General features: G+C 49.3%; 1 protein-coding gene across 1 annotated transcript in view; it reads right to left on the bottom strand.

Moving 5' to 3' along the window:
* LOC135002199 (protein argonaute-4) overlaps window positions 1–20,745 on the bottom strand; it is a 223,367-nt gene that overhangs the window by 108,761 nt on the left and 93,861 nt on the right. Inside the window, exon 7 of the mRNA XM_063951647.1 lies at window positions 20,616–20,703. Within this exon, the coding sequence (XP_063807717.1) occupies window positions 20,616–20,703 (88 nt within the window). The remainder of the gene's footprint in view (window positions 1–20,615; window positions 20,704–20,745) is intronic.

Here is a 20,745-nt window from a genome sequence, read left to right as displayed (position 1 = left end):
GCAATCTTTCAGAGACCAAACAATTTGGATGACTTTCATCAGCCAGCATACACCTAGCTTTCCTTAACACTCTTTTCACATAAGAGTCCTTCAAACAGGGCAGACACCCCCCAATAATCTTATTAGCAGTTTTGACCACGCATTCAAGGGCAATACGTTCCGCTACAATACAGTTCCCAAACCATACTATAATCCCATACGTCAAAACGCTCTCAATAATACTTTGATAAGGGGGCGTGGCCTGGCAGGCAAACTGAAAGGAAGTGCCTGGGGATAGCTCCTGCTTCCAGAGGCATAAACTGCTCCATAAATCCCCATACCAGCTCCTATCCCCACCTGACTTGCCTCTGTGTGGAGCCTGGACCTCCCTGTACCCGGTGCTGGAGCCTGGACCTCCCTGTACCCGGTGCGACGATCCACGGAGCCGGAGGAGGCCTCCTGCCTCCTTGCAGGTTGGGGCCTTCGCGCCGAGCAGAAGCCAGGGGCTCGATTTGGAGCGGGTCCCGACGGCGGAGAGCAGACGCTGATGGATGCGGCGGGACGACGCCGGGCCTGTGGGGGGGCGCTTCTCCCCTCCGGAACCTCACCTGCAGCTCCTGTGTGAGCCGGCGGGAGCTCTGTGATCGCCCGGCGGGGCGGGAAAGCTGGTGTGCGCGGCGGCCTGTCTCCGTCCGGCGAGGCGGGGACCGAGGTTGCCAAGGCGCCCGCTGCGGAGACGGGAGGGGGGACGGCCGGCTCTGCCGCAACACAGCCCATTAAACAGCGGATCTCCCCTGCCACCCGGAGACCGCCTATCACCTGTACTACAGTCGAGCTGGGGGTCCCACGCACGGAGGCCTGTGTAGACCCCGGCGGCCATCTTTGACAAGGAGACCTGACGCCCGCCCGCTGGAGACAGAGGTGGGGGATCCTGTCCACTGGCTGGACCGTGGCTGGGGGAGACCACCTGCTAACCCTACCTACGGCCCTCGCCTTGCTTTATAGGGCTAACGCGGGGAGATAATCTCTAACAGCACATAAGCTGGTAACACAGGCCGCCCTAACACTGTCTGCTCCAAACATTCCTATAGCAGTGGGGGACCGGGCTCTTACACAGGCACAGCAACTGAAATCAAGGGAGTCCCTCTTGGGCCCACGCCCTAAAACCTGCAAACACCTCTGCTGCTGTTTTTGTTCTATACCTGCCACTAATATGATACATGAGGCTGGGGCTCCACCTGCTGATGGCTTTCCTGTTTGATCTTAGCTACATGGGGAGCCCTACTTCCTTCACAATGTGATCCATTGGAACCTGCCCTGAGTCATGGGACCGTCTAAACCATAATAAATGCTCGGTCCCGTCCTTGATGCCGGGAACTTGCTAACACAAAAATGCAGTGATCCTTTTTCATAGCTCTACACGTATTCTTCACCATGACTAGAGGTAACAAAAAGCAACACGGCACGGACATGAGCCGGAGCCTAAAAAAATTTGCTTACTCAGAAGCTAAATCTTCGGAGCAGGAGACCCCCCTGCGTCCCGATATTTCTGACTCAGAGGACTCGGATCAATCTCCTCTGACCCGGAAGGATCTCCATTTATTATTTCGTGAAATCCAGGAGACGAGGAAATCGGTACAAGCGGAGGTACATACGGCCATTGCTTCTCTTAAAATAAGAATTTACTTACCGATAATTCTATTTCTCGTAGTCCGTAGTGGATGCTGGGAACTCCGTAAGGACCATGGGGAATAGCGGCTCCGCAGGAGACTGGGCACAAAAGTAAAGCTTTAGGACTACCTGGTGTGCACTGGCTCCTCCCCCTATGACCCTCCTCCAACCCTCAGTTAGGATACTGTGCCCGGACGAGCGTACACAATAAGGAAGGATTTTGAATCCCGGGTAAGACTCATACCAGCCACACCAATCACACCGTACAACCTGTGATCTGAACCCAGTTAACAGCATGATAACAGAGGAGCCTCTGAAAAGATGGCTCACAACAATAATAACCCGATTTTTGTAACAATAACTATGTACAAGTATTGCAGACAATCCGCACTTGGGATGGGCGCCCAGCATCCACTACGGACTACGAGAAATAGAATTATCGCTAAGTACATTCTTATTTTCTCTGACGTCCTAGTGGATGCTGGGAACCCCGTAAGGACCATGGGGATTATACCAAAGCTCCCAAACGGGCGGGAGAGTGCGGATGACTCTGCAGCACCGAATGAGAGAACTCCAGGTCCTCCTCAGCCAGGGTATCAAAGTTGTAGAATTTAGCAAACGTGTTTGCCCCTGACCAAGTAGCTGCTCGGCAAAGTTGTAAAGCCGAGACCCCTCGGGCAGCCGCCCAAGATGAGCCCACCTTCCTTGTGGAATGGGCTTTTACAGATTTTGGCTGTGGCAGGCCTGCCACAGAATGTGCAAGCTGAATTGTACTACAAATCCAACGAGCAATAGTCTGCTTAGAAGCAGGAGCACCCAGCTTGTTGGGTGCATACAGGATAAACAGCGAGTCAGATTTTCTGACTCCAGCCGTCCTGGAAACATATATTTTCAGGGCCCAGACTACGTCCAGCAACTTGGAGTCCTCCAAGTCCCTAGTAGCCGCAGGTACCACAATAGGCTGGTTCAAGTGAAACGCTGAAACCACCTTAGGGAGAAATTGAGGACGAGTCCTCAATTCTGCCCTGTCCGTATGAAAAATTAGGTAAGGGCTTTTATAGGATAAAGCCGCCAATTCTGAGACACGCCTGGCTGAAGCCAGGGCCAACAGCATTACCACTTTCCATGTGAGATATTTTAAGTCCACAGTGGTGATTGGTTCAAACCAATGTGATTTTAGGAACCCCAAAACTACATTGAGATCCCAAGGTGCCACTGGACGCACAAGGAGGCTGTATATGCAGTACCCCCTTGACAAACGTCTGAACTTCAGGAACTGAAGCCAGTTCTTTCATGAAGAAAATCGACAGGGCCGAAATTTGAACCTTAATGGACCCTAATTTTAGGCCCATAGACAGTCCTGTTTGCAGGAAATGCAGGAAACGACCCAGTTGAAATTCCTCTGTAGGGGCCTTCCTGGCCTCGCACCACGCAACATATTTACGCCAAATACGGTGATAATGCTGTACGGTTACATCCTTCCTGGCTTTGATCAGGGTAGGGATGACTTCATCCGGAATGCCTTTTTCCTTCAGGATCCGGCGTTCAACCGCCATGCCGTCAAACGCAGCCGCGGTAAGTCTTGGAACAGACAGGGTCCCTGCTGGAGCAGGTCCTTTCTTAGAGGTAGAGGCCACGGGTCCTCTGTGAGCATCTCTTGAAGTTCCAGGTACCAAGTCCTTCTTGGCCAATCCGGAGCCACGAGTATAGTCCTTACTCCTCTCCTTCTTATGATTCTCAGTACCTTGGGTATGAGAGGCAGAGGAGGGAACACATACACTGACTGGTACACCCACGGTGTTACCAGAGCGTCCACAGCTATTGCCTGAGGGTCCCTTGACCTGGCGCAATACCTGTCTAGTTTTTTGTTGAGGCGGGACGCCATCATGTTCACCTTTGGTTTTTCCCAACGGTTCACAATCATGTGGAAGACTTCTGGGTGAAGTCCCCACTCTCCCGGGTGGAGGTCGTGTCTGCTGAGGAAGTCTGCTTCCCAGTTGTCCACTCCCGGAATGAACACTGCTGACAGTGCTATCACATGATTTTCCGCCCAGCGAAGAATCCTTGCAACTTCTGCCATTGCCCTCCTGCTTCTTGTGCCGCCCTGTCTGTTTACGTGGGCGACTGCCGTGATGTTGTCTGACTGGATCAGCACCGGCTGACCTTGAAGCAGAGGTCTTGCTAGGCTTAGAGCATTGTAGATGGCCCTTAGCTCCAGGATATTTATGTGAAATGATGTCTCCAGGCTTGACCACAAGCCCTGGAAATTTCTTCCCTGTGTGACTGCTCCCCAGCCTCTCAGGCTGGCATCCGTGGTCACCAGGACCCAGTCCTGAATGCCGAATCTGCGGCCCTCTAGAACAGGCCTGGCCAACCTGTGGCTCTCCAGCTGTTGAGAAACTACACATCCCAGCATGCACTGCCACAGTTTTACCATTTCCTAATAGCAAAAGTGTAGAAGGGCATGCTGGGACTTGTAGTTTCACAACATCTGGAGAGCCACAGGTTGGCCAGGCCTGCTCTAGAAGAGCACTCTGCAACCACCACAGGAAAGACACCCTTGTCCTTGGTGACAAGATTATCCGCTGATGCATCTGAAGATGCGACCCGGACCATTTGTCTAGCAGATCCCACTGGAAGGTTCTTGCGTGGAATCTGCCGAATGGGATTGCTTCGTAAGAAGCCACCATCTTTCCCAGGACCCTTGTGCATTGATGCACTGAGACTTGGCCTGGTTTTAGGAGATTTCTGACTAGTTCGGATAACTCCCTGGCTTTCTCCTCCGGGAGAAACACCTTTTTCTGGACTGGGTCCAGGATCATCCCTAGGAATAGAAGTCGTGTCGTCGGGATCAGCTGCGATTTTGGAATATTGAGAATCCAACCGTGCTGGCGCAGCACTATCTGAGATAGTGCTACTCCGACTTCCAACTGTTCCCTGGATCTTGCCCTTATCAGGAGATCGTCCAAGTAAGGGATAACTAAAACTCCCTTCCTTCGAAGGAGTATCATCATTTCGGCCATTACCTTGGTAAAGACCCGGGGTGCCGTGGACAATCCAAACGGCAGCGTCTGAAATTGATAGTGACAGTTCTGTACCACAAACCTGAGGTACCCTTGGTGAGAAGGGTAAATTGGGACATGTAGGTAAGCATCTTTGATGTCCAGAGACACCATATAGTCCCCTTCTTCCAGGTTTGCAATCACTGCTCTGAGTGACTCCATCTTGAATTTGAACCTTTGTATGTAAGTGTTCAAGGATTTTAGGTTTAAAATTGGTCTCACCGAGCCGTCCGGCTTCGGTACCACAAATAGCGTGGAATAGTACCCCTTTCCCTGTTGTAGGAGGGGTACCTTGATTATCACCTGCTGGGAATATAGCTTGTGAATGGCTTCCAATACTGCCTCCCTGTCTGAGGGAGACGTCGGTAAAGCAGACTTTAGAAAACGGCGAGGGGGAGACGTCTCGAATTCCAATTTGTACCCCTGAGATACCACCTGAAGGATCCAGGGGTCCACTTGCGAGTGGGCCCACTGCGCACTGAACTTCTTGAGACGGGCCCCCACCGTGCCTGAGTCCGCTTGTAAAGCCCCAGCGTCATGCTGAGGACTTTGCGGAGGCGGGAGAGGACTTTTGTTCCTGGGAACTGGCTTTTTGTTGCAGCCTTTTTCCTCTCCCTCTGCCACGGGGCAGAAATGAGGCGCCTTTTGCCCGCTTGCCCTTATGGGGCCGAAAGGACTGCGCCTGACAATACGGCGTCTTCTTAGGTTGAGAAGCTACCTGGGGTAAAAATGTGGATTTTCCAGCAGTTGCCTACACCAAATAACTCCTCCCCCTTATAAGGCAATACTTCCATGTGCCTTTTAGAATCCGCATCACCTGACCACTGCCGCGTCCATAAACCTCTTCTTGCAGAAATGGACAGCGCGCTAACTCTTGATGCCAGTCGGCAAATATCCCTCTGTGCATCACGCATATATAGAAATGCATCCTTCAAATGCTCTATAGTCAGTAATATACTGTCCCTATCTAGGGTATCAATATTTTCAGTCAGGGAATCCGACCACGCCAGGCCCGCACTGCACATCCAGGCTGAGGCGATTGCTGGTCGCAGTATAACACCCGTGTGAGTGTATATACATTTTAGGATATTCTCCAGCTTTCTATCGGCAGGTTCCTTTAGGGCGGCCGTATCAGGAGAGGGTAGTGCTACCTGTTTAGACAAGCGTGTGAGCGCTTTATCCACCCTAGGGGGTGTTTCCCAACGTGCCCTATCCTCTGGCGGGAAAGGGTACGATGCCAATAACCTTTTAGGAATTATCAGTTTTTTATCGGGGGAAACCCACGCCTCATCACACACTTCATTTAATTCCTCGGATACAGGAAAAACTACAGGCAGTTTTTTCTCACCAAACATAATACCCTTTTTAGTGGTACTTGTATTATCAGAGGTATGCAATACATTTTTCATTGCTTCAATCATGTAACGTGTGGCCCTAGTGGAAGTAACGTTTGTCTCCTCATCATCGACACTGGAGTCAGTATCCGTGTCTGTGATTTGAGGTAACGGGCGTTTTAAAGCCCCTGATGGCGTTTGAGACCCCTGGACAGGCACAAGCTGAGTAGCCGGCTGTCTCATGTCGTCAACTGTCTGTCGTAAAGAGCTGACACTGTCACGCAATTCCTTCCATAAGCTCATCCACTCAGGTGTCGACTCCCTAGGGGGTGACAACTCTATAATAGGCAACTGCTCCGCCTCCATCTCATTTTCCTCCTCAAACATGTCGACACAATCGTACCGACACACCGCACACACACAGGGAATGCTCTGATAGAGGACAGGACCCCACTAGCCCTTTGGGGAGACAGAGGGAGAGTATGCCAGCACACACCAGAGCGCTATATATAGACAGGAATACCACTATAAAATGTGCTTTTCCCTTTATAGCTGCTGTTAGTATCAAAACTGCGCCAAATTAGTGCCCCCCTCTCTTTTTTACCCTTTTCTGTAGTGCAGGACTGCAGGGGAGAGTCAGGGAGACGTCCTTCCAGCGGAGCTGTGATGGAAAATGGCGCCCGTGTGCTGAGGAGATAGGCTCCGCCCCCTTCTCGGCGGCCTTTTCTCCCGCTTTTTGGTGAGTTCTGGCAGGGGTTAAAATACATCCATATAGCCCTGGGGGTTATATGTGGTGTCTTTATGCCAGCCAAGGTGTTTACATTGCTGCTCAGGGCGCCCCCCCCTAGCGCCCTGCACCCTCAGTGACCGAAGTGTGAAGTGTGCCTGAGTAACAATGGCGCACAGCTGCAGTGCTGTGCGCTACCTTGTTGAAGACTGATGTCTTCTGCCGCCGATTTTTCCGGACCTCTTCTTGCTTCTAGCTCTGTAAGGGGGCCGGCGGCGCGGTTCTGGGACCGAGCTCCGAGGCTGGGCCTGTGTTCGGTCCCTCTGGAGTTAATGGTGTCCAGTAGCCTAAGAAGCCCAAGCTGGCTGCAAGCAGGCAGGTTCGCTTCTTCTCCCCTTAGTCCCTCGATGCAGTGAGCCTGTTGCCAGCAGGTCTCACTGAAAATAAAAAACCTAAAACTAAACTTTCACTAAGAAGCTCAGGAGAGCCCCTAGTGTGCACCCTTCTCGGCCGGGCACAAAAATCTAACTGAGGCTTGGAGGAGGGTCATAGGGGGAGGAGCCAGTGCACACCAGGTAGTCCTAAAGCTTTACTTTTGTGCCCAGTCTCCTGCGGAGCCGCTATTCCCCATGGTCCTTACGGAGTTCCCAGCATCCACTAGGACGTCAGAGAAAGGGGGGTATCCATTTTGATAGCTGCTCACCTTACGTTTGAATTGTTGGACAGCCATGCGGATAAATCAGGTAGATGGCTTATACTAGTTGGGAAACTAAATGATAGCTTATGTACCCTTGTTAATATCTACGCCCCAAACCAAAACCAAGCTACATTCTTCAGGAGGCTGAGTGCACACTTGACTGGACTCCGTAGAGGAGAGGTCATCATTGCTGGAGATTTCAATGAGGTGCTTGACACCTCGTTGGATAGATCCTCCCCTCCTTTTTCTAGCTCTTCTGGCCGCCCCCGCCCGACCCCGGCATCTCTTGCTCTACTAGAACTTCTGAAACAACACCTGTTATTTGACTTTTTTAGACTAACTGATCCTCAGACCAGAGACTACACTTTCTTTTCCTCTGTACATAAGATCTACTCTAGAATTGACATGATACTAGTCAGCCGGAATTTGTCCTCTAAATTGAAATCCACTAGCATACTCCCTATGATTTGGTCCGACCACTGCCCAATCACCGCTGATCTCCAATCCATCGCCCCACGCCCCCCTCCTGTTTCCTGGCGTCTGAACGATTCTATACTGCATAGCCAGGAAGTCACCAACCAGATCAAAAATTGCCTTGCTGACTACTTTCTTCTTAATGACCTCCCGGAGACTTCTCCGGTTACCCTATGGGAAGCACACAAAGCTGTGATACGCGGCCATATGATCAGCCAGGCATCTAGACTTAAAAAATCTCGGGAACTTAGCTTCCTTTCCCTCTCTACCAAACTCCAAGCCCTTGAACGCCAACATAAACTCTCTCCTACCCCATCTAACCTAGAACCCCTGCTGGAAGCTAGAAACGCAATCTCACTCTCTCTATCAGAACGTACGGCGAAGACTCTTCAGAGGCTTAACCAGACTTTCTATGAGAAAGGTGACAAAGCCGATAGAATCCTGGCTTCCCGCCTTAGAGCACAACGATCACGAAATAATATCATGGCAGTACATGCCGAATCTGGTGAGGTTACATATGACCCAGGGGGTATAAACCGGGTGTTCAGAGAATATTATACCAAACTCTATCATTTAAATCCCACTAATCTGGATCCCGGCCCCCCCGACGCTCTGATTTCGGAGTTCTTACGTCAGGCCGATCTTCCTCGACTATCCGACATCGACTCTGCGGAGTTGAATAGAGATATCACAGAGGAAGAGATAACGGCCGTCTTGAGAAATCTTAAATCCTCTAAAGCCCCGGGCCCCGATGGCTTCTCGGCCTCATACTATAAAAAATTTGCTCCCATGTTGGTCCCCCATCTCAAGGTACTGTTCAACGCTGTACTACATGGCACCCCATTCCCAAGTAATATGTTGGAGGCTAGAGTTATAGTCATCCATAAAGAGGGCGGAGACCCACGAAATTGCGCTAACTATAGACCGATATCCCTATTGAATCTAGATATTAAAATCTATGCAAAGATCTTGGCTAACCGTCTCAATGGTATGCTCCCTGGCCTGATACATTATGACCAGGTGGGCTTCATCCCTGGACGCCAGGCCAGGGACAACACTAGAAGAGCGATCGACATTATTCAACTGTTGAATAGCAGGCAAACCCCATCTATTATCCTCTCTCTCGACGCCGAGAAGGCGTTTGATCGTATCTCTTGGCCATTCTTATTTCAGACTCTACAGGTATTCGGGATATCGGCGGAATTTCTGACTGGGGTCTCCGCCCTCTACGCCTCTCCCATAGCTAGGGTTCTCACTAATGGAATACTATCCCCCTCCTTCCCGCTCTCCAATGGGACCAGACAGGGATGCCCTCTCTCCCCCCTGGTGTTTGCCATGGTCATTGAGCCACTGGCTGCTATGATAAGAAACTCTGGCGATGTTCGGGGAGTTAGGATGGGGGTCGCAGGAATCTAAGATTTCACTCTTCGCTGACGATGTACTACTGTCTCTTACTCAGCCGCAGTCTTCCCTCCCCGCCTTATATCGGATTATAGAGGAATATGGTTCCCTATCGGGATATAAAATAAATTTTACTAAATCTGAAGCCATGTTACTGCATGTACCTGGAGATCTCAGGCGCTCCCTGCAGACCTCCTATGACCTTCGGTGGCAGACCAACAAGATTAAGTATCTAGGTGTTTATATTACCTCCCATTATAATGCCCTGTATTCAGCAAACTTCCCGCGGTTACTTACCAAAATCAAATCTGACCTGATAAGATGGAGAACATAGATCATATCCTGGCTGGGTAGGATTATAGCCCTTAAAATGACAGTTATGCCACAACTCCTCTACCTCTTCCAGACTCTACCCGTGAGGGTGCAGGAGAGGGTTCTCAGAGATGCCCAGGCCTCATTTGTGAGGTTTGTTTGGAATGACAAGCCCTCACGGATAGCCTTTACTGTGCTCCGGCTTCCCCGATCAGAGGGGGGCCGAGGATTCCCTGATATCAAATTTTATTATCTAGCCAGCCATTTAAGTCAATTAGTGACCTCCTTTGAGCCCCGCGGCTCTGTCGCGTGGGTCGATTTTACCGCGCTTTCTCTGGGAATTCGTTCACTGGCCTCGCTGTGGGGCCTGGGCAAATTGCATTCGCTAGCTCTAAAAAAATATCCCTCCCTCACTTAGATTCCACATATCTATCTGGCATAAATATCTTCCGAAATATAACTTGTCCTCCTTACACTCCCCTCTTACACCCCTCTGGGACAACCCCGACTTCCCTGTTGGGATCTCACCCTTTAACTTCACATCCTGGTTTAACGCCCGGATCCTTGTAGTTCATGATGTTTCCCTAAAAGGGCCACTGGATGTCAATAGACGATATCAAAACCAAATTTCCCTCACTAACCCCTCCCTTCTTTGAATATTTTCAGCTCCGACACTTCCTTCTCTCCCTACCCCAGGTTGATACTCTGCGGGATCTTACTCCCTTTGAGTCTATATGTACTACAGAACCCATAAGCAGAGGACTAATCTCGACGATATATTCTATATTAGTTGGGTTCTCCTCTGGGCCGCAGACCCGCCATGAGCGGGAGTGGGAGAGGGACCTGGGTCCTCCGCCAGACGAAGCCTGCTGGGAAGAAGTACGGGAAGGTATAGCTAAAAGTTCTATCTCTACCCGACTCAAGGAAACATCCTATAAACTATATTATCGGTGGTATTATACCCCAGACAAACTATCTCGGATGTTTCCCTCTGCCACCCCGGTCTGCTGGCGGGGATGCGGTCAACGTGGTACTCTCCTCCATATTTGGTGGACCTGTCCACGCATTGTTCCCTACTGGAATAGGGTTCTGGCTATACTGAACTCTTTATCTGGACTCACACTTAAACTTGATCCATGGATGTTTTTATTGGCCCGTCCACACCCAGACCTTGACCCTTTAATAAATAAACTGTTCTCACATATCTTAGTAGCGACTAAATCTTTAATAGCTAAAAACTGGAAGACCTCCGCTCCCCCCACCATACTAGCTTTGAATAACTATATCTGGTTCGTAGCTAAAATGGAAAAAAATAAGAATTTACTCACCGGTAATTCTATTTCTCGTAGTCCGTAGTGGATGCTGGGAACTCCGTAAGGACCATGGGGAATAGCGGCTCCGCAGGAGTCTGGGCACAACTAAAAGAAAGCTTTTAGACTACCTGGTGTGCACTGGCTCCTCCCACTATGACCCTCCTCCAAGCCTCAGTTAGGATACTGTGCCCGGAAGAGCTGACACAATAAGGAAGGATTTTGAATCCCGGGTAAGACTCATACCAGCCACACCAATCACACCGTATAACTCGTGATACCATATCCAGTTAACAGTATGAACATAACTGAGCCACTCAACAGATGGCTCATAACAATAACCCTTTAGTGAACAATAACTATGTACAAGTATTGCAGACAATCCGCACTTGGGACGGGCGCCCAGCATCCACTACGGACTACGAGAAATAGAATTACCGGTGAGTAAATTCTTATTTTCTCTGACGTCCTAGTGGATGCTGGGAACTCCGTAAGGACCATGGGGATTATACCAAAGCTCCCAAACGGGCGGGAGAGTGCGGATGACTCTGCAGCACAGAATGAGAGAACTCAAGGTCCTCCTCAGCCAGGGTATCAAATTTGTAGAATTTTGCAAACGTGTTTGCCCCTGACCAAGTAGCAGCTCGGCAAAGTTGTAAAGCCGAGACCCCTCGGGCAGCCGCCCAAGATGAGCCCACCTTCCTTGTAGAATGGGCTTTAACTGATTTAGGATGCGGCAGTCCAGCCGCAGAATGCGCCAGCTGAATTGTGCTACAAATCCAGCGAGCAATAGTCTGCTTAGAAGCAGGAGCACCCAGTTTGTTGGGTGCATACAGGATAAATAGCGAGTCAGTCTTCCTGAGTCCTGCCGTCCTGGAAACATAAATTTTCAAGGCCCTGACTACGTCCAGTAACTTGGAATCCTCCAAGTCGCTAGTAGCCGTAGGCACTACAATAGGTTGGTTCAAATGAAAAGCAGATACCACCTTAGGGAGAAACTGGGGACGAGTCCTCAATTCTGCCCTATCCATATGGAAAATCAGATAAGGGCTTTTAAATGACAAAGCCGCCAATTCTGATACACGCCTGGCCGAAGCCAAGGCCAATAACATGACCACTTTCCATGTGAGATATTTTAGATCCACGGTCTTTAGTGGCTCAAACCAATGTGATTTTAGGAAATTCAACACCACGTTGAGATCCCAGGGTGCCACTGGAGGCACAAAAGGGGGCTGAATATGCAGCACTCCTTTTACAAATGTCTGAACTTCAGGTAGTGAAGCTAGTTCTTTTTGGAAGAAAATCGACAGAGCCGATATCTGTACCTTAATGGAGCCTAATTTTAGGCCCATAGTCACTCCTGCCTGTAGGAAGTGCAGAAATCGACCCAGCTGAAATTCCTCTGTTGGGGCCTTATTGGCCTCACACCAAGCAACATATTTCCGCCATATGCGGTGATAATGTTTTACAGTTACATTTTTCCTGGCTTTAATCAGCGTAGGAATGACATCATCCGGAATGCCCTTTTCCTTTAGGATCCGGCGTTCAACCGCCATGCCGTCAAACGCAGCCGCGGTAAGTCTTGGAACAGACAGGGCCCCTGCTGCAGCAGGTCCTGTCTGAGCGGCAGAGGCCATGGGTCCTCCGAGATCATCTCTTGAAGTTCCGGGTACCAAGCTCTTCTTGGCCAATCCGGAACCACGAGTATCGTCCTTACTCCTCGTTTTCTTATTATTCTCAGTACCTTTGGTATGAGAGGCAGAGGAGGGAACACAAACTGACTGGTACACCGACGGTGTCACTAGAGCGTCCACCGCTATCGCCTGAGGGTCCCTTGACCTGGCGCAATATCTCTCTAGTTTTTTGTTTAGGCGGGACGCCATCATGTCCACCTGTGGCCGTTCCCAACGATTTACAATCAGTGTGAAGACTTCTGGATGAAGTCCCCACTCTCCCGGGTGGAGGTCGTGCCTGCTGAGGAAGTCTGCTTCCCAGTTGTCCACTCCCGGAATGAACACTGCCGACAGTGCTAGCACGTGATTTTCCGCACATCGGAGAATCCTTGTGGCTTCTGCCATTGCCGTCCTGCTTCTTGTGCCGCCCTGTCGGTTTACATGGGCGACCGCCGTGATGTTGTCTGACTGGATCAGTACCGGCTGGTGCAGAAGCAGGGGTTTTGCCTGACTTAGGGCATTGTAAATGGCCCTTAGTTCTAGAATATTTATGTGTAGGGAAGTCTCCTGACTCGACCATAGTCCTTGGAAGTTTCTTCCCTGTGTGACTGCCCCCCCAGCCTCGAAGGCTGGCATCCGTGATCACCAGGACTCAGTCCTGTATGCCGAATCTGCGGCCCTCTAGGAGATGAGCACTCTGCAGCCACCACAGCAGAGACACCCTGGTTCTTGGAGACAGGGTTATTAGCCGATGCATCTGAAGATGCGATCCGGACCATTGGTCCAACAGGTACCACTGAAAGATTCTGGCATGGCACCTGCCGAAAGGAATGCCTTCTTACGAAGCCACCATCTTTCCCAGGACTCGCGTGCAGTGATGCACGACACCTGTTTTGGTTTCAGGAGGTCTCTGACTAGAGATGACAGCTCCTTGGCTTTCTCCTCCGGGAGAAACACTTTTTTCTGGACTGTGTCCAGAATCATTCCCAGGAACAGTAGACGTGTCGTCGGAACCAGCTGTGACTTTGGAATATTCAGAATCCAACCGTACTGGTGTAGCACCTCCTGAGATAGTGCTACTCCTACCAACAACTGCTCCTTGGATCTCGCCTTTATTAGGAGATCGTCCAAGTACGGGATAATTAAAACTCCCTTTTTTCGAAGGAGTATCATCATTTCCGCCATTACCTTGGTAAACACCCTTGGTGCCGTGGACAGTCCAAACGGCAGCGTCTGGAATTGGTAATGGCAATTTTGTACCGCAAATCTGAGGTACTCCTGGTGAGGATGATAAATGGGGACATGCAGGTAAGCATCCTTGATGTCCAGGGATACCATGTAATCCCCCTCGTCCAGGCTTGCAATAACCACCCTGAGCGATTCCATCTTGAACTTGAATTTTTTTATGTATGTGTTCAAGGATTTCAAATTTAAAATGGGTCTCACCGAACCGTCCGGTTTCGGTACCACAAACAGTGTGGAATAGTAACCCCGTCCTTATTGAAGTAGGGGCACCTTGACTATCACCTGCTGGGAATACAGCTTGTGAATAGCCTCTAGCACAGCCTCCCTGCCTGAGGGAGTTGTTGGCAAGGCAGATTTGAGGAAACGGCGGGGGGGAGACGCCTCGAATTCCAGCTTGTACCCCTGAGATACTACTTGCAAGATCCAGGGATCCACCTGTGAGCGAGCCCACTGATCGCTGAAATTTTTGAGGCGGCCCCCCACCGTACCTGGCTCCGCCTGTGGAGCCCCACCGTCATGCGGTGGACTTAGAAGAAGCGGGGGAGGACTTTTGCTCCTGGGAACCCGCTGTTTGTTGCAGCCTTTTTCCCCTACCTCTGCCTCTGGACAGAAAGGACCCGCCTTTTCCTCGCCTGTTTTTCTGGGTCCGAAAGGACTGTACCTGATAAAACGGCGCTTTTTTAGGCTGTGAGGGAACATGGGGTAAAAATGCTGACTTCCCAGCTGTTGCTGTGGAAACTAGGTCCGAGAGACCATCCCCGACTAACTCCTCACCCTTATAAGGCAAAACTTCCATGTGCCTTTTGGAATCTGCATCCCCTGTCCACTGCCGAGTCCATAAGCCTCTCCTAGCAGAAATGGACAATGCACTTATTTTAGATGCCAGCCGGCAGATCTCCCTCTGTGCATCTCTCATGTATAAGACTGAGTCTTTTATATGCTCTATGGTTAGCAGAATAGTGTCCCTGTCTAGGGTGTCAATATTTTCTGACAGGGAATCTGACCATGCAGCGGCAGCACTGCACATCCATGCTGACGCAATAGCTGGTCTAAGTATAATGCCTGAGTGTGTATATACAGACTTCAGGATTGCCTCCTGCTTTCTATCCGCAGGCTCCTTCAGGGCGGCCGTATCTGGAGACGGAAGTGCCACCTTTTTAGACTAACGTGTGAGCGCTTTATCCACCCTAGGAGGTGTTTCCCAACGTGCCCTATCCTCTGGCGGGAAAGGGAACTCCATTAGTAACTTTTTAGAGATTACCAATCTTTTATCGGGGAAAGCCCACGCTTCTTCACACACTTCATTTAATTCTTCAGATGGGGGAAAAACTACGGGTAGTTTTTTCTCCCCAAACATAATACCCTTTTTAGTGGTACCTGGGTTTATATCCGAAATGTGTAACACCTCTTTCATTGCCTCAATTATGCAACGAATGGCCCTAGTGGACATTAGATTAGACTCATCGTCGTCGACACTGGTATCAGTATCCGTGTCGACATCTGCGTCTGCCATCTGAGGTAGCGGGCGTTTTAGAGCCCCTGATGGCCTTTGAGACACCTGGGCAGGCACAAGCTGAGAAGCCGGCTGTCCCGCATTTGGCATGTCGTCAAATTTTTTGTGTAAGGAGTCGACACTTGCACGTAATTCCTTCCATAAAACCATCCACTCAGGTGTCTGCCCCGCAGGGGGTGACATCACTTCTATAGGCATCTGCTCCGCCTCCACATAATTTTCCTCATCAAACATGTCGACACAGCCGTACCGACACACCGCACACACACCGGGAATGCTCTAACAGAGGACAGGACCCCACAGAAGCCCTTTGGGGAGACAGAGTGAGAGTATGCCAGCACACACCAGAGCGCTATATAATGCAGGGACTAACTGAATTATGTCCCCTATAGCTGCTATAATATTTACTGCGCCTAAATTTAGTGCCCCCCCCCTCTTTTTTTTACCCTTTTCTGTAGTGCAGACTGCAGGGGAGAGCCAGGGAGCTTCCTTCCAGCGGAGCTGTGAGGGAGAAATGGCGCCAGTGTGCTGAGGTAGATAGCTCCGCCCCTTTTTCGCTGACTCTTCTCCCGCTTTTTTAAGGATTCTGGCAGGGGTAATTATCACATATATAGCCTCTGGGGCTATATATTGTGATTGTTTTGCCAGCCAAGGTGTTTTTATTGCTGCTCAGGGCGCCCCCCCCCCAGCGCCCTGCACCCTCAGTGACCGGAGTGTGAAGTGTGTATGAGGAGCAATGGCACACAGCTGCAGTGCTGTGCGCTACCTTGGTGAAGACAGAAGTCTTCATGCCGCCGATTTTCCGGACTTCTTCTTGCTTCTGGCTCTGTAAGGGGGACAGCGGCGCGGCTCCGGGACCGAACACCAAGGCCAGTTCCATGCGGTCGATCCCTATGGAGCTAATGGTGTCCAGTAGCCTAAGAAGCCCAAGCTAGCTGCAAGCAGGTAGGTTCGCTTCTTCTCCCCTTAGTCCCTCGATGCAGTGAGCCTGTTGCCAGCAGGTCTCACTGTAAAATAAAAAACCTAAAATATACTTTCTTTCTAAGAGCTCAGGAGAGCCCCTAGTGTGCATCCAGCTCGGCCGGGCACAAAAATCTAACTGAGGCTTGGAGGAGGGTCATAGTGGGAGGAGCCAGTGCACACCAGGTAGTCTAAAAGCTTTCTTTTAGTTGTGCCCAGACTCCTGCGGAGCCGCTATTCCCCATGGTCCTTACGGAGTTCCCTGCATCCACTAGGACGTCAGAGAAATCACCTATTACCTGCATGACTGTCCCCACAAATTTGAACTCGTTTGGGGTCCCTGGCTGTCTGCGATGTCTCCTCCACTATGAGCTCCAATCCACCCCTTTGTCCCCGAGCCTCGGATCCCTGGCCATGCTGTGCCTGGGCTCTTCCTCCGGGCACCGTCTCGCCCGCCCAGGCTTTTACTGGACATGTAACGGTACGTAGCCCGAATGTCTATCTATGTATTATATAGTGTACACATTCTCCATAGTTACATTGGATGTTTATTTTCTCATATGGCATAAAACGGCACTTCTGTTCTTTTTTCCCCTTCTCTGTCTTCCCCCCCTCCCCCCTTTTCACTATTTGCTGTTGTTTCTGTTTTCTATATATGTATGCTCCCCGCATAGGGAGAATTTTTGGTTATCTGTTTAGATTTGCACAAAATTATTTTAAAAAAATTACCTCTAGGGGAGACTGATTTTTACATTTTATGATGCAATTGAATCTGTATTGTATATCTCTCTGTCTCTCCTGGAGTAAATAAAAAAGTTTAAAAATAATACTTTGATAAAGCCCAACTAGGGTACTTGTACTCAGACAGCCCTCAATCTCCTTAAAAAGAAAAGGCGCTGCTGAGCCTTCTTAATAAAAGAAATTTCAATTTAAGGACCAAGTTAGATCATTTGCAATGTGTATGCCCAATAATGTAAAAGAAGCCACCTCCTCAATTGGCTTTCCGTCCAAAAATACAGGAAATAACGGTCTATTACTACCACGTCTAAAATCAACAACCATTTCCTTTGGTTTGGTTGTATTTAAAATCAAACAATTCACTTTACTCCATTCCTGTAAACGTTAAATTTCATATCTATAAGATATCTCATCGTTCCCACTTATCAGACCAACAATCGCTAAATCGTCTGCAAATTTCGCCACTTTAACAGAATGAGAAACTGAAAAACAGTCATACGTAAATAATGAATATAATAACGGGCTCAGAACACACCCCTGCGGAACCCCCGTACCTATACGGACCTCACCAGACACAGATTTACCTAGCCTAACTAATTGAGGCCTATCAGTCAAGAAATTTAAGATCCAATTACACGTAAAACCATTTAAAGCCATGTTAAAAAGCTTAAAAACCAAAGATGTCGGTATAATATTATTAAACGCAGAACTAAAATCCACAAATAAAATTCTCACGGAAGTCCCTTTCTTTTCTAAATGATTCTGTGCCTGATGTAAAACAGTCAAAGCTGCATCTTCCGTAGACCGATTCTGCCGATAGGCAAATTGAAAAGGATCGAAATTTGCGGGGAAATTAGATTTGATATATTTTAACATCAATCGCTCAAAACATTTCATAACTAATGATGTTAGCGCAATGGGCCGATAATCGTCTAGACATTTGGGCGTGCCCTGTTTGGGTACAGGGATAATTTCTGTAAACTTAAAACAATTTGGTATTTTACAGACCTGTAAAGAGAAATTAAATAATACCGTAAAAATCCCCGCTAATTGATTACTACACTTTAAGGATTTTACCTTGAATCCCATCCAGGCCAGCAGATTTACCCATACTGACACCTCAGGACATCCTGTTCATCCAATACTACCGGGGCCTCACCAGATCTAATCTCAACAGCTTTAGCAATAGTTGAATTGTTCCTATCAAATCTGAAATAAAAAACATTAAGCTCTTCTGCCATCGTACTATTTGCTACACTAGACACCAATTTCCTAGGTTTATAATCAGTAATGTCTAGCAGATTCCTCCACTCTGCAGAATCAGGGAAAGTGACATTAGGCTTGTTTTGTGTAAAGAAAAACGACTGCTGTGATGCAGCGTCCTCTAGAGGGAGCTTTAACACCTCCCGAATAACCAGAATGAAGGGTTCAATACCCTGAGCAGAATCTGAATTCCCACTAACGAGATCCAAGTCCTCCCCATCCTCCTGTATTTCCTCATCTGAATCAGAGAGTAGGGCAGGTAAACCACGCTTCTGTGGAGCTGCATGAGAGGGGGGGCTGTGTAACATCTGTCCTAGCAGATAATAGGCCCTACACACTGGGCGATAAAAGTCAAAAATATGAACGATCTCGTTCATTAATGAACGCTATACCATTCATATCTTTGAGTGTGAAGGCTCCAGCGATGAACGATGCGCGGCCCAGCGCTTGTTCATCGCTGGTGCCCCGTCGGCTTTGCATGCAGGCCAATTTGCCTGCACTTCTATGGAGCCGTGTGCGGGGGGAGTGAAGAAACTTCACCCCCACCGCCGGGTCGCCCGTATCCGCCATCGGGCAGCTCGGAGGCGGATCTTTAAATGTGTAGGGCCATTAAGTCTGCAACAGCCTGCATCACAGTTTTAAGAGACCCTAAGCCAGGAGGGCTCTGGACACTCTCCAGCAGCCCCTTCACTGATTTGTGAAGATTGGCTGCATTGTTCACAAGAAACAGAATCAGATGATCTAGTGTCTGCACAGCATGGTGTTTACCCATGTTTCACAGTAAGCACAATAACATACACATACACCCAGACAGTAATACTGATCAAGCCTGCCTTTACTGTATGTGAGAGAAGACACACAGAGAGAGACACCAGTACACCCCTAGCTGCACAGCCCCAGTGAGGCTGACAGCTAATTATATCACAGTAACACTAATAATTTTTGTCCTGTAGAGCAGTGGTTCTCAACCTCGGTCCTCAAGTACCCCCAACAGCTCATGTTTTCCAGGTTTCCTCACAGGATTGCAAGTGAAATCATTTGCTCCACCTGTGGGTCTTTTAAAATGTGTCAGTGAGTAATGAATACACCTGTTCAACTGCTAGGTGACCCGGAAAACATGAACTGTTGGGTTTCCTTGAGGACGAGGTTGAGAACCACTGCTCTAGAGGACCCAGATAGTGTACAATAGCGACTCTCCCCCTTTGCTACACCCTGTACCAGTGTTCCATCGTGTCTTGTGAGGCAGGAAGCGCTGTGTGCCCCGTCTGTGGCTGCATTAGTCAGAGGAAGGTGCCAAAATGCAGCTGGTTCCGCTCTGAGGTAGCTCCGCCCCTCCAATGGCGCCGGAGCTACAGTGATTTTTTTTATACTGGCAATGTCGCCTGTTTGCTTAAAAACATCTCACAAGTGCTAGTTCAAGCTATATGAAGCCAGTCTACATGGGAGGCTCTAGCGGGTTCCCCCCAGGAGGGTCCCGTATACCGCGCCCGCGTTAAGCCGCACTTTAAACCGAAGAACCCCCTAGTGGGGCCCCCGGTTTTTACTCACCAGAGACGTCACCTTCAGGCTAGTGTTAGGGGTGTGCTGTGATTGTGACAGCCAAGACGCAGTGCCCGCTGAACAACCAACCTCCCAGGACGGTGGTCCTGCGGCAGGGATGCGGCTCTGCACCTCGCAAGGCTGGTGACTGTCACCACTCTAACTCCCACGGTGCAGGTATGCTGTTGCCCAAACAGCATACCGAAAATAACAAACATTTAAAAGAAATTAAAGAAAACTCTGGAGCTGCGGAGATGTGCATCCTCCTCTCCTGAGGGCACTTTTTTCTAAGCTGCCTGTCGAAGGGGGCATAGAGGGGAGGAGCTAGCACACCCAGTGAAGAAATTTAAAGTGCACCGGCTCCTCTGGACCCCGTCTATACCCCATCGTACCAATTCTCCCTAATATGGATGCTAGAGAAATATTTTTTCTGTGCAGGGTAAATAACAGATGCTTTATTTTTACACTACAATTTAGATTTCAGTTTGAACACACCCCACCCAAATCCAACTCTCTCTGCACAGGTTACATCTGCCCCGCACACTCTTTTGCCCATTAGAAAAAATTTACTGCTGCGATCAGGTCTGAAGTAGACCCCATGTACTATAAACTTAAATAATGCAAGACTACACCCAAAATGCAGATGCCATATCTAGCAGCAGAAGGGTATTCACAGTTCTATAAAGCATCTCAGACTAAAACACATGAAAGTCTTACGTCTGGTGGCTTGCAGGTCTCCTGGTAACATTACACACTCTATACTTCCGCTTCATCTGACCGCAATGTGTGACCTCTACTTTTAAACCTGGAAAACATACATCCATGTTTCAAAGTTGGTGACCAGTAT

Source organism: Pseudophryne corroboree, chromosome 2 (assembly GCF_028390025.1).
Source record: "Pseudophryne corroboree isolate aPseCor3 chromosome 2, aPseCor3.hap2, whole genome shotgun sequence".
Lineage (NCBI taxonomy): Eukaryota > Metazoa > Chordata > Amphibia > Anura > Myobatrachidae > Pseudophryne > Pseudophryne corroboree.
Note: the sequence above shows the minus strand (reverse complement) of the source record. Positions and strands in the feature narration are given on the sequence as shown.